General features: G+C 35.9%; 2 protein-coding genes across 3 annotated transcripts in view; one reads left to right on the forward strand and one right to left on the reverse strand.

The window, feature by feature from the left end:
- Positions 1-4,273: 4,273 nt before the first annotated feature.
- LOC306882470 (leucine-rich repeat-containing protein 27-like) lies at positions 4,274-8,483 on the reverse strand. Of its 2 annotated transcripts, XM_079437098.1 has the most exons (5): positions 8,254-8,470; positions 8,055-8,185; positions 7,020-7,078; positions 6,818-6,943; positions 4,274-4,634 (listed from the first exon to the last, which is right to left on the reverse strand). In XM_079437098.1, exons 1-5 carry the CDS (start codon positions 8,362-8,364, stop codon positions 4,483-4,485), a joined length of 579 nt encoding a protein of 192 aa, XP_079293224.1. In that variant the 5' UTR covers positions 8,365-8,470; the 3' UTR covers positions 4,274-4,482. The 2 variants fall into 2 exon arrangements, with proteins under 2 accessions (XP_079293224.1, XP_079293223.1); XM_079437097.1 differs by lacking the exon at positions 4,274-4,634 and having other exon boundaries at positions 6,318-6,943; positions 8,254-8,483.
- A 2,404-nt stretch (positions 8,484-10,887) lies between these two features.
- Positions 10,888-12,104, forward strand: part of LOC306882011 (serine/threonine-protein kinase 32C-like) — a gene marked incomplete at both ends in the record, with an annotated part of 128,988 nt that continues 127,771 nt past the window's right edge. Inside the window, one exon of the mRNA XM_079436434.1 lies at positions 10,888-10,969. Coding sequence (XP_079292560.1) covers positions 10,888-10,969 — 82 coding nt within the window. The remainder of the gene's footprint in view (positions 10,970-12,104) is intronic.

Raw genomic sequence — 12,104 nt, forward strand, 5'->3', positions numbered from 1 at the left:
CTTGACAGCGACGACGTGAGCAGACTCTGGCTTGACAGAGACGACGTGAGCAGACTCTGGCTTGACAGCGACGACGTGAGCAGACTCTGGCTTGACAGCGACGACGTGAGCAGACTCTGGCTTGACAGCGACGACGTGAGCAGACTCTGGCTTGACAACGACGACGTGAGCAGACTCTGGCTTGACAACGACGACGTGAGCAGACTCTGGCTTGACAGGCATGACGAGAAGGGGTGCTGTTGCTGCCGCCATTTTGTGAGTGAGTGAGGTGTCGCGTTCCTCCGCGACACCCACAGTAAAAGAGGAGCCCACACACAGTAAAGCATAGTCCATAAATTGACTGAGAGATGAACGGGGACCCTCACGGATTAACTGTCGTTTGAGCGGCTGATTAATGCCCTCACAAAAAAAGTCTATTAGTGCATAATCCGGCAGATCAGAAAAATAGGCGAGGTCTAAGTACTCCTGTATGTATTCCTCGAGCGGTCTCAAACCCTGCTCGAGGGTTAACAACAGTCGTGCAGTGTCCATACCTGGCCAATGTCCTCTGGAAAAGCCGCTGGATCCTTTTGTGGCCGAGTATTCTGTTACGGGGTTGACGAGACGTGAGACGTGCGGATCCATTCGCAAGGCTTTATTATAAAACATGGTCAAACAGGCAGGGTCGAGAGACAGCAAACAGGTATGGCAGAGGCAAGACAGAGCAATCCGTGGAGCAAGCGTGGGTCAACGATCGGCGTACAAAATCCAGACAGGGCAAGGCAGAGAGAATAATCCAAGAACTCGGGCAGGGTCAGACACGGAAAGGAAAACAAGGCAAGGCAAGACTATGAAAACTAGGAACGCTTTGTAAGGTAGACGGGCTAACAATACTCGGCCCCGATGCTGAGGAAGTCCATGGTTTAAATAGTGTGTGTGATTGTGAAATGAGCATCAGGTGCGTGTGATGAGTGAATGGTGACAGCTGTGATCTGTGCAATGCATGGTGGGAAATGGAGTCCAGTGTGCTGTGTAGTGTGAGAGTCAATGTGGTGAACGGGTGACCTCTGGTGGTGGTAAAACAGGAGAGCATGGTCAGGATTCGTGACATCGCCCATCACTAGTGACAGGACAGTGACCAATCACATGAGTTTGGGGCGGGACTGTCGGTTTGACTGACCAATGACTGAGCAGTATGAGTTTAGAAATTATTTTTACATTTACATTTAGTCATTTTGCAGAATATTTTTGTTAGTTATTATTTTTGTATGACAGACTTGATAACAGTCTCCATAGCTAGATATCAATTTATATAACTTATATAACACTCTTCTATATGTATAAGTATGTTTATATGATCATTAAAGGGTTAATTTCATACAGTGTTATATTAAGATACTATTATAGTTTTTGTTAAAAATTAACAAGATTTAGATTTTATTTTTTATATTTTTGCTTTCCTGTTAAAGGTAAAGTTTTAGTAAATTGTTGTGTGTTTTTTTCTTCTTTTTTATATATGTTTCCATATAGTTTTTTATAAATTTTATTATTAATTCAGTTTTTGTTTATGTTTAGAACATGATGTTAAACTACATGAAAATTAGAAATGAAGCATTGTAAACTAACAGAAATAAAATAAGGTTTTTATATTTTATTTTAAGTAACATAAATGTTTTTATGGTTTTCATTTTAGTTATCTTTTTCCCTTTGAGGTCCATTTAGTGCGTAGTGTTTTTAGTTGTTTTTTCATATATAAATGTTTAAATAAATAAATAAATGCTGTTGTTGTACAGGCTTTGGACGTTCTGAAAGTTACAGTATGTTTTCTCAGCAGCACATCAAACGCTTTTATCTCAGAAGATGAAGGAAAATGTGATTCTTGATCTCTGTGTGGCTGGATCTGAATCTGAACCTCATCTCTCAGACGTGTGTGTCTTCTCCTCTGCTGATGTTCCAGGTCTCTCCGCTGCTGCCACGTGACTCTGGCCTGGTTCTCTGCTCCCAAAGCAGCTCCTGGACTCTAAAATACACATAAACACGCCAACATCCCTACAGCGTGCTGAAAATGCACCCACCCTCAGGTCATCCAAGACATGGATGAGTTTGTTTCTTCATCAGGTTTGTAGAAATGTGTCTCTGCATCAGTGTCTCAAACAGTGTCTTAATGCTGGATTAGTTTCAGCTTTGGTCTTCTCCAGATGTTAACTGATGGACTGGAGTGGTGTGGATTATTGTGATGTTTTTATCAGCTGTTTGGACTCTCATTCTGACGGCACCCATTCACTGCAGAGCATCCATTGCTGAGACACTGATGCAGAGACACATTTCTACAAACCTGATGAAGAAACACACTCCTCCTAATCTCAGATGAACACATTTTCAGCGTTTTTGGGTGAACTACTCCTTTAAGTGTTTAGAAAGTGTAACCTGATTTATTTCTGCACCGCTGCAGACTTTTCTTCATCAATCTGAACACATGCAGCGCTGCAGAACGGCTCATATTCTAGTCTCGCAGCTCAATCACGCTCACAAGAGCTCCGTCAGCGTTATGAGAGACTCAAACCGCAATCATCCCACAATCCTCAGTCACTCCACTCACAGCCATCACTTGTTCTTTTCTCACTGAATGCAAGACAGACTCTCAGCACACACTTCTTCTTCTCTGGGTTTCTGACGTTATGCTTCTTGTCAGCTCGTTTCTACTGAGACAGTGATAGAAATGCAAAAAAGTGCTGTTCTTCCTCAGTGTTTTTGTCTTGTTTTCCAGTTCAAATGTCTAAAGATGCAAGATACATTTACTTGAGATGCAAAATTACATATTATATGTCTTGTTTTTGTGAGAAATTGATCAAAATGAAGTGAGTTCATGATTAAAACAAGTAAATATCTATCAGAGGGCTCAGAAAATACAACTTAATTCAAAGGGAGACAAGTTTTCATTCTCCATTGACAGATATTTTTTCGAGTTTTAATTACAAACTCACTTCATTTTGATCAATTTGTCAGAAAGCAAGACTTCATATCTTCACTTTGCATCTAATTGTATCTTGATTTAAGGAGGTTTAGATAATTTTGCTGGAAAATAAGACATTCATTTTTGTATTGTATGCAACATTTTTGTATACCACGACTTTATGAATTTAATATTTTCTGTTCAGATTTAAGACCTTTTTAAGGGTTTAATTCGTGAAGGGATGAATTAAGGCTTTTTAAGAGCCGCAGAAACCCTGTACTTGTGTTTATTTGTAATTATGTGTGAAATTTACTAGCCATTTCTGAGTGAAAATGCTTTTTTTCAGTATACAATACTGTGAGGCCTAAAAATACCTGGTCTGGGATTTTCCTTCAATTTAATTCTGAAAATATGGTTCAGAGGTTTGAAACAAATTGAAAACAGAAAAATTATGATGTAAAATGAATGAAAATGAAAATGAGTTTCACTGACCATGTGACTCTTTGTACACATGGTTAAAAATGTGTACAAACTATTTCAGTTTTTCACTCAAAAGATCATGTTTAACTCAATGTGTCACTTGATGTTTCTTTGTAATTATTTGTGAAATTTGCTAGCAATTTCTGAGTGAATTTTATTTTTATTTAATTTTTCAGTTATGTTCTTCTTCCATTGAAGCTCCAGATGCTCTTTGGATCTTCTCACATCCTGCTGGAGAACATGATCATCAGGTTTTGTTCAAGTCAATTCAACTTTTCAAATTTTGCACTAATTTATAAAAGAATGCACTTTCGTACACTTGGAAATAGAGGTTAGAACTATTAGAAGAACCATTTTTGGTTCCCCAAAGGACCTGTCAGTATACAGTTCTTAAAACAACCATTTTTGTAACACATATGTGACCCTGGAGCACAAAAGCAGTCATGAGTAGCACAGGTATATTTGTAGCAATAGACAACAATACATTGTATGGATCAAAATTATACATTTCTCTTTTATGGCAAAAATCATTGGGATATTAAGATCATGTTCCATTTCCCACCGTAAATATATCAAAACTTAATTTTTGATTAGTAATATGCATTGCTAAGAACTTAATTTGAACAACTTTAAAGGAGATTTTCTCAATATTTAGATTTTTTTGCTCCCTCAGATTCCAGATTTTCAAATAGTTGTATCTCAGACAAATATTGTCCGATCATAACAAACCATACATCAATGGAGAGATTATTTATTCAGATGATGCATAAATCTCAATTTAAAAACAAAATGGACCCTTATGACTGGTTTTGTGGTCCAGGGTCACATTTTAAAACTCCAAAGACCTTGGAAAGGCTCCATGGATGTTAAACGTTCATCACGGAACCAACAGACTTTGTGGAACCTTTATTTTTAAGAGTCTGAACTTTCACTAGACTGCTGGACTCCTCTGTCCATTAGCGAGTACAGACACAGAGACCCGTGTGATGTTTAATCAGCAGCAGAATCTAATCAAGCAGCAGCTGTTTCTCTTGTTACTGAAATCAGGTCTGGTGATGGGATCCAGCTCTTCAGCTCCTGATGTTCTGTGTTCTGGTTCCTCCGTCGCCGGCCGACTCTAATTCAGCCCGTTCCATCTGGATCATCCTGCGCCGGAGCTCCTCAAAGCTCTCCTCACACCGATCCAGCTCAGACAGACGCAGCTTCTCCACGGCAGGAGCCTCTGGATGAGACACAAACTGAGGTGACACACACTTAAACATGACCACTGAGCTCACGCTCACACATAAACAGGAGCGGATCTTTCATTATTAGTGGTTTTTGTTACGTCAGTCATCACTATAACAGGTGCTCATAGTGATTCAACCAACCCTCAACCACTGAAACACTTCTCACACTTAACTTTAATCCCAGCTCATAGTTCTTATGTTTCAGCCCAGTGTTCTTAACAATAACTAAAATGGCAACTATAAAAATGGTTTCAGTGTTAAGTTATACTATTATAGTTTTTATAATATATTAATATTTTTAATTAGTTTTTATATTTATATTTTGTGTATGTGCATATATATATATTAGTGCTGTCAAATGATTAATCGTGATTAATCGCATCTAAAATAAAAGTTTTTGTTTACATAATGTGTATGTGTGTGCTGTGTATATTTATTATGTATATATAAATGCACACACATACAGTATATATTTAAGACAAATATGTAACGTTTATACATTTAAAATATTTGTATATAATATCAATTATATGAATATAAATATATACATGGAAATATTTAAAAAATATATACTGTATGTGTGTGTATTTATCTGTACATAATAAATATAAACAGCACACACACATATATAATGTAAACAAAAACCTTTATTTTGGAAGCGATTAATCGTTTGACAGCACTAATATATATATATATATATATATATATATATATAATATATATTCACCAATGCCAAAATCAAACCTATGCCCATATATATTATTTTTATTTAGACATATATATTTAATGTATGTATATATATATTTTCTGTGTATACAGTATATTTTACTGTGTGTGTATATATATATATATATATATTTGTTGTTTTTTTGTGTTTTCATTTAGATTTGAGTTAACTTTTTAGTAATTTTATTGTGTGTTCCTGTCATTAACATATACAAATATCATATACCTATATAGATTTAATAAATTTTCTAGTTATTTTAGTGCATCAAGTTAATCTAAATGAAAATGACATAATGTTGCCTTGGCACTAGCTAATATAAAAATAAGTTTATTTAGTTTTTAAATATTATATTTTATTCCAGTTAAAGTTAGCGTAACAAAACTAGTGGGATGGTTTTGTTTTAGTTAACTATAATAACCTTGTTTTTTGTTAATTTAAGTAAATGTGTAATAAAATATAAATATTGGATGAAAAACCTGAAGACTAAAAATTAGAAAAAATGCCTTTGGTAAATAAATGAAATATAATAGTTGAAGTACTAAAATTACGGAAACTAAAACGTGAATAAAAAATAAATGAAAGCTATCAAGAAATGCTTAAAGAAAGAACTAATAAAATTGACAAAATTACAGAAGAAGTTTACTAAAATGTGAACTGAGATTAAAATGTAAAAATATAAAATGAAATTATTATTAATAAATAACATAATATTAAAATAATACTACAATAACACTGGTTCAATCTTTAACCTGAGTTAATTCATTGTAATTCCTAATTAGTCCATGAAAGAAAGGAGTGCATAGCAACTGTTATGTTTATATACTAAATATATTTATATATGATATAATTTTTATTAATATAAATATATAAATGTAAATACATATAAATATTTTCTAAATATATGCTCTATGTGTGTCTCTATATATACACAGTACACACACATATATTATGTAAACAAAAATGTTTATTTTGGAATGGATTAATCATTTGACAGCACTAATAAAAACAAATAATACTAAAATAGCACTGGTTCAGTCGGTACCTTGATTTAGGATTTAATGAGGTTAGAGTTGTGTTTTTTTCAGCCTCTCCAATCAAACCACACTCCTGCTGATTATTTGATTTTCATTTTAAACCCCATTAAGATCTCAGCATCATTCCTCAGTAATGCAGTGTATAATCAGACGAGAGCTGACTTTATCACTCGTCAGTCTAATGAGTGTGAGATTATTGCGTCTGGGGTTATTGATCGTTTTCGCAGCAGCGCCAGAATCCAGCTGAGCTTCACGAGCGTCTCCAAGGGAACAGATCTCACACCAGTCAAGCAGAACCAGGGCAAGGAGCTATTTTTGAGGCAGGCCATCCTTTTTATGCAAAGCCACAGATGGCACACACACACACACACACACACACACACACATCTACACCTCGCTCTCAGGTTTCTTTCACCTTCACCCAGTTGTGAGGAGCGCAGGTAACGGAGAATGGAAGGCAGGCCACGGTCCAAGATGTCTCGAGGAGGAAACGTGAGCGGACACGTCCTCAGACTCAAGGCCTTCAGCGAGATCACGTGACCTGAGGAAAGACAGAGGTACAAAGTCAACATCACGTGTTAGTCACATGCTTCACAAACACACGTGTGCGTACAAACCCAGCTCTGGAGGAAGCGCTGAGATCGGGTTGCCCTCCAACAGTAACGTCTTCAAGCAGCTTAAAGACAAAGAAAGAACGAAAAGCTTCATTTACAATGATTTACTGGATTGTGATCACTGCAGTCATGATATTTGTGACTCTAAACTATAAAATTCATCATTAAACTTCAAAAAATAGTTTTTTCTTAGTATTTCTGTCTTGTTTTTCAGCACAAATATCTAAACATCCTTAAATAAAGACTTGAAATAAAAAATGATATAATTAAGTCTTGTTTTCTAAAAAATGTATCAAAATGAAGTGTTTATGTTTAAAACAAGAAAAACATCTATCAGTGGCAGATATTTGTTCTTGTTTTAAGAATAAACTCATTTCATTTTGATACTTTTTTTTTTTAAAACAAGATTTCATATCATAAGTCATTTGTTCTTCTCAAGTAAATGATTTAAGATTAATTTTTAGATATTTGTAAGCAAATATGTTTTTGGCACTGTCAGTGATTTCCTTCATAGCCGTGCTACACTGTAAATTTGTAAAAAACACAAAGATGTTTCTTCTTCAGAATTCAGTTTGTTTCTCAGCTAATTCTGACTGAAAATGGTTTTTAGTGTAGTTTCTTGTATTTCATACCCCTCCACACTCTAGCTGAATAATAAAATCAATATTTGCCTGTTTGGGTGCCATCAGTATGAGAGACATCTGGAGAAAACTATAGTGTTAAAGTTGAAAGCTGTTTTGGACTCTTTCTCTCCTGATTCACACTTTTTCTCTGGAGGAAGCGTTATTATGGATTACAGACTCTATGGTATTTTAGTTAAAAACGTCTTAATGCTGGATTTGTTTCCTCTTTTATCTCATCCAGATGATAACTGATGGACTGGAGTGGTGTGGATTATTGTGATGTTTTTATCAGCTGTTTGGACTCTCATTCTGACGGCACCCATTCACTGCAGAGCATCCATTGCTGAGACATTTCTCCAAATCTGATGAAGAATGAGTGCGTTTTGATTGGTTTTTGCATGGCTTGTTCACTCGCCGGTGTTGTCCGATGGCGGCCGGTAAACCTGTGAGTCGATTGTTCCTCACATCCAACCAGACCAGAGACGACAGCCTGCTGAAGAAACGCTCAGGAAGGCTGCTGATCTCGTTCCCCTCCAGATACAAACTCTAGAACATGCAGAGGAACGCATGAGAGTCTGAACTCAATATAAGAATGCATTGTGCTGTTACTCTACCTGTAGATGTGTCATGTTTAACACAGGTGCTGGGATGCTCTTCAGGGCTCTTCTGCTCAGGTGCAGCGTGTCTTCTTCTTCACGGTGGAGGCTCAGATGGAGCTCACTCATGTTTGATTATTAGAACAGCAGCAGAGCATGAACCATCCTGTAATAATCACATCAGCTGCTGAAGGTTATGACTGCTGCCGGATGGGATGTTGTCAGTCGTTGCTATGGTGACGGCGCGTGAAAGCGGAACCAAAACTACGGCTAGCGGCGGAGGCCAAACATCCGAACGCGTTTGAAAAATACACAGAGAGTATCAAAACTTACTGACTGAAATGTCTTGTATTAATTTAATTAAGGATTTTTGTTAATTTATTTGTGAAACGGCGAAGAAGTAAACCAACAATAATTTAAAGAAAAAACGCCCCGAAATGTAATAATATCTCAATAGGTTTTATTAAATAGTAGAATCACTATAACAAAGTTTGCTCAGGTTACAATGTGCTTCATGTGGTAAAATATAAATTATTTTAAATTACAAAGGAATTATTTCAGAATTATTTCTACCTGATCAGGACTTGTAAGACACTTTTTGTTGTCATGCATGCCACACACACACACACACACACACACACACACACACACACACACACACACAGACACTCTCTCACACACACACTCTCTCTCACACACACACACACGGTTAAGAACCTAATATCTCTTTTTTGGTTTCTGGTATTTTACAATTTTGATCCCTTTTGCTGTAAGATTTACAATGGCTTTGGATTTACTTGGATTTACACCTCAATTTTATATAATGTCGCTTATATAATAGACTAGGCTATATATTAATTATATATTTATTAATCACATGTTCTTCAAGTCAATCCAAAATCTCCATCACGTCTCCCTCAACATCCAGCTCAATTTATCATAACATCCGCTCGAATGTGCGAGATTTCTGGTTTCATTCCTTTCTGTTATTTTAGCCCACAATAATAACCCATTTCACTGCTTGCAAACTGGTATTTTAAAGAGCCACTAATATAATTCCTGACCGTAGCCTTTTATTCTTAACTTCATGAGTTAAAATGCTGCTCGGCTGTATATAAAAAGATACATCATTTGAGTTGGATTTTTCCAAACAGGCTGTTGTCAGACTAAAATCTGCTGGTATATTGGTTGAAATAGGAAATATCTCCTTACAGGCCACTTTTAGTTTGAAATGTTGTACAAGGCAAGTATATTACTATACTATATATAAACATAAATATGATAATAAACTATGAAATCCCCTATGAAAATTAAAGTTGTTTTTACTATAGTAAAAGTGTGGTAACCATGTTTTTTTGCAGGTTACCATCTCAATATAGGCAGCTTTACTACAAATACCATGGTATTTATTTAGTAAAACCATGGCTAATTTTCGTAAGGGATATTAATGTTTAGATTATATTTTGGTACATTTATATAGCTGAATCACAATAAAGCTCACCTGAACTTGAACTAGTTTGATTATAGTATAATTAGTTTAGTGTACTCCTCTCAGTAGGTTGTCTATGTGTAGTTTTATACTTGTTTAAACTTTTACTGCAGAGGTATCCTACAGCATTTCATGTTTCAACATATATAGCAGAAAGACAATAAATCTTACTTGACCTAACGTAAAAATAACATTCTAAATGCTTTCATTTTTGGTTCACAATATTGTCGCTATCCACTATACATTTGCATTTTAGTATTACAATATATTGTGTCACGATATATAGTTATACACTGCATTGTTTTGAATGTTGAACAATTGTATCAATATATCTGTATATTCTGTATCCCGCGATCCAACAGAGGATAAGAGGTACGGAGAATGGATCAGTTTTTATAGGGAAAGACTAGTTAAATGTTTATCCAGGTCACCTCTGATTTTTGAACTAATCAATCATGTTAACAACTTTACAGACTTGTTGTGAATTTCACTGACTCTGTAGTAGGGTCGCTTTGTGAAAACATCTAAATGGTTAATTATAGATCTAGTAAGACAGAAACTCATATTGGTCTGAAAAGGTAAAGAGGTGTTTCAGGTCTCGGGAGACGAGCGTAAATTGACTGACAGCGCCATCTGCTGTTTTGGAAAAGAAAGTTGCTCAATTGCACTCGTGTGAGAAAATCTGCCCGCACGCATTTGTGAGAAAATCTGCCCGCACACATTTGTGAGAAAATCAAGCCAAGTTTCCTCATAAAAAGGCAAATGAGTCTCACAGTTGTAACACACAATACATATATTTGTCCATACATCTGCAGCTTTGTATTTGAAAATCACTTTGCGTTTGTTTGAAAGTCGAGTTTTTCTTTGCAAAGCAGATTGTGTTTATTTGCAAAACACTGGATTTGTTTGATGAATATTGGCACAAAATTCGCTCCATAGGCGTGCGCGTGAGGGAGGGGAGGCTGATATAGTCGCTGCTGCTGCTGGAGCTCACCGTCAGTCTGAGCGGATCCAGACACGTCTCCAGCTCCGAGATTCAGTGTGTGAGTCTCTAGACCCGTTGTTCCCGGAGCGCAGCGGCGTTGGTCAGAGATGCTCGTGTTTTAGAGGCATCCAGCAGCATCAGTTTCCGTCGCGCTGAAAGGAATGAGAGCAGAGCATCAATGTTTCACTGGGGCAAGTGGAAGAAGAGGATGGGAGCGAACAGTTCATCCAAGAGACCCGTCTTCGACGACAAAGAGGATGGTGAGGATCACACTGCATCACAACATCACACAGACAGCATGTGCATCTGACTCCTAACATCACTGTGTTTCTGACTTTAAAACAGTGCATTTACCACATGATGCTACACATTTTAAGAACCTTTTAAACAGTGAATCTGATCTAATGTATCAGTGCATTTAGAAACACAGATGAGCTTTTGCTGGATGAACTGGTGCATGCTTGGGTTTATAAAACTGATGACAACAGTATTTTCTGAGGCTGATTTATACAGAGTTCAGAATTCAAGTGCAAGTGTATTCATTTCTTTTCTGTTTTCCTCATTTAAGTGTAAATTATGTTTCTAGGTCGTTTTATTAATGGTCTTGCACAGTAAAACATGCATTATTCTTCATTTTAGTTCACTTTTACTCAGTAACATCTCAGTACTGTGTGTTTGAAAAGGCAGTATGCTGCAACTTATGCTATAAATACAGAAGATCATGATTCTGAATATAGCAGATGTCTTATTAACAAACCATACAACAAATATATATATATTTTCAAATATATTTTTGGATACATTTCAAAATAATGGACAAAAATATCTGCTGAAATATGATACCAAAATATTTTTTGTATATTTTTGAAAATATATTTTAAAAATATAAATACATCTTTTTAAAAGCATGTCCTATTTGAAAGAAATATTAATACATGAATAAAAATTTGCAAGAAAATACAATGTTCCATGAAATATAAACATTATTAAATCATTATAAATCTTTTTTTGATCTCTAGTAGGCTATTCCGTCCATATTTGCATTCAGCCGAAATGTAGGCTGCTGTCAGATTGGAAATGTGTTTTCTTGCCCCTGAAATACTTTTATTTTGGTATGTGAAGGTTGAAACTAAATATTTGTTCTATTTCAAAAATACATTTCATTGAGCTTCACTGTTTATTTCGTCATATGGGTGCGCAATGCAAATGTTCCACTTATTGTTTTCTGCCTCTTTAAGGCGTATTACATTTCAAATCCGATTTCAATGTGACTGTAGAGATCAGCTGGAACGCAGGAACAAAACCTGCCAATTAAATCATTTGCTGTTTAATTGGTTAATTAGTGAGGATTACGGAAATCCAGGGAAATTATACCGCTCTATCAGAACAGGCATG

This window comes from Barbus barbus (assembly GCF_936440315.1).
Source record: "Barbus barbus genome assembly, chromosome: 16".
NCBI classification, from domain to species: Eukaryota; Metazoa; Chordata; class Actinopteri; order Cypriniformes; family Cyprinidae; genus Barbus; species Barbus barbus.